The 2,503-nt window shown below is 44.4% G+C and overlaps 1 protein-coding gene across 1 annotated transcript; it reads left to right on the forward strand.

Annotated features, from left to right (window-relative positions):
- Positions 1 to 11: 11 nt before the first annotated feature.
- Positions 12 to 2,066, forward strand: LOC109222105 (the record flags this gene model as incomplete). Its single annotated transcript, XM_019386506.1, has 1 exon — positions 12 to 2,066. A coding segment is annotated over one exon (2,055 nt), but the record flags the coding sequence as incomplete, so codon positions are not given.
- Between the last annotated feature and the right edge of the window lie 437 nt (positions 2,067 to 2,503).

Raw genomic sequence — 2,503 nt, forward strand, 5'->3', positions numbered from 1 at the left:
CCCAACCTCAGCAGCAAAATTTTTGGGCACCTTACAATGCTCGTCCCAGGCAGGATTATGGTCGAGAGCAGAGGCCGGTAGAAAAATTCACTCCATTGGCTGAATCATATTCTAGTCTATTCCAGAAGCTGAAGCAAATGGGCGTAATTGGACCCATCGCCCCCCACCATATGCATCCCGATTCGCATGGATTTCAAGCAAATGCTAGATGTGAATATCATTCCGATGCCCCAGGGCATAGCACTGATGACTGTTGGACTCTGAAAAGAGCCATAGAGAGACTCATTTCCGAAAAACTGATTGTAGTGACGAATGGCGAGGACCCTCCTAACGTGACAAATAATCCGTTGCCAGCACACAATGATGTTCATTTTGTTGGAATGATTGGCCGAAACCAAGAATACAAGCCGGTCGGTCGAGCAGAAATGACAGTGGGTGCAATTCAAGAAGGAGCAGGTCTAGAAGTAAGTCCCAGCCGAGAAGTGCCATTGATTGTTAAAGGCGCCCAGAACTCAAATAAGGCAACTTCATTTGTTCCAAAGATCTCGAGGTTGGAAGTTCACTCTAGTGTTCCAAGCCCAAGGTTGTATGTACTTGGAGGCCATCCTGACAAAAGGGAGAAGCAGGGAGGTACGAAAGGTATAACAGAGCCGATCGTAATCAAACCTGCCATGCAACTCCCTGTAACCAACACAAAAACCACTCCTTGGAACTACAACAAAACGGTGATGACCTACAAAGGCAAGGAAATCATAGAGGAAGTGGGGGAAACTGGAGGTTTTACTCGATCAGGGAGATGTTACTCTCCAGAAGAGTTGAGGAAGGCCAAGCAAATTAGAGAAGGCCATTTGCCAATAAAGAAGCCAGTCACTGAAGCAGATGCGGAAGAGTTTTTGAAAAAGATGAAAGTTCAGGATTACTCAATCATTGATCAACTAAGAAAGACTCCCGCTCAAATCTCTCTACTATCTCTTCTCCTACATTCCAAAGAGCATGCCCGTGTACTAATCAAGGTCCTGAACGAGGCACATATCTCAGAGGAAACCACAGTGAATCAGTTAGAGAAGATGGCCAACAGATTTTTTGAGGTGAACAGAATCTCCTTTACTGATGATGAACTTCCCGAGGAGGGAGCCGGGCACAATAGGGCTTTGAACTTGATGGTCAAATGTGAGGGTCATTATGTAAAGCGAGTCATGGTTGATGGAGGCTCAAGTGTAGATGTATGCCCTCTCTCTACCTTGCAAATAATGAAGATCTATACAGACAGAATCCGACCCAGCAATGTTCGCATCCGGGCTTTTGATGGCTCAGCAAGAGATACCATTGGGGAGATCAACCTCACCATGACGATTGGGCCAGTTGACTTTGAGATTGTCTTCCAGGTAGTGGACATGGCCACTTCTTATAACTTTCTTCTTGGAAGGCCATGGATCCATACGGCCCGAGCTGTGCCATCCACCTTGCATCAGATGCTCAAATTTGAACATGACAGGCAAGAAATTATTGTTCACGGAGAAGACGAGTCTTCCATTTATAAAGACCCGTTAATCCCCTGTATTGAGGCCAAGGAAGGGTCTGAGTCCATTGTCTATCAGGCGTTTGAAGTGGTTGCTGCGGACCATGTCGAGGAAGGAAAGCCTATTCTGCATCCTCGTCTTTCCGCCACATCTGTAATGGTGGCTGCAGTTATGATGAGACAAGGTTATAAGCCAGGAAAAGGCTTGGGGGCATCATTGCAAGGAATTGCGGAGCCTATTTCTCCGTTCGGTAACCAGGGTACTTTTGGATTGGGTTTCAGGCCAACACAAGCAGACGAAAACAAAGCCAAACACCGCAAAAAGCATGGATGGGTCTTGCAACAGCCTATCCCTCATATTTTCTACACTTTTGTCAAGCCACGACTCCGAGAGGGTCAAAATTCCTCGGCGCATGCAAACATTGATGAAATTTGCCATGGCCTCAGCGAGATGTTTTCTGAAGTGAATATGATCCAGGCTGGTGAAGGCACTAGTCGTGCCGATATGCAACTAATTGACCCAGACACCATGCTCACCAATTGGGAAGCAACTCCTCTCCCCACAAGGAAGGAGTCTTGGTAGTTTGCTTTTGCAGCTTTTTTTGTATTTTTGGGTTATTTTCAGGGTTGTAATCCAAACATCTCAGTATGATAATTTTGTTTTGATGTTAACCCTTCTATCCTTTCGAATTCAATGAAATGCAGTTCAGTTTCCTGTTAAGTTTTCTATCTTTTCCTTTTCCTAATTCCTGTCATTTTATTTCCATTTCAGTTTTGTTAATGCCAACTTTAATAACATGACATGCATGCAGAATTCACGCCCAGATCTTAAAAAGCTGTCTAATATCGAAATAATGCATCAAGAGATTGAATATGATGAAGATGAGGTTGTTAAGGAAATAAAAAGAGAGTTGGAACAATTTTAAAACAAGCCTAAGCCAAACCTCAATGAAACTGAGCCGATTAATATCGGAAGTCCTGAAG

The sequence above is a fragment of the Nicotiana attenuata genome, unplaced genomic scaffold (assembly GCF_001879085.1).
Source record: "Nicotiana attenuata strain UT unplaced genomic scaffold, NIATTr2, whole genome shotgun sequence".
NCBI lineage: Eukaryota > Viridiplantae > Streptophyta > Magnoliopsida > Solanales > Solanaceae > Nicotiana > Nicotiana attenuata.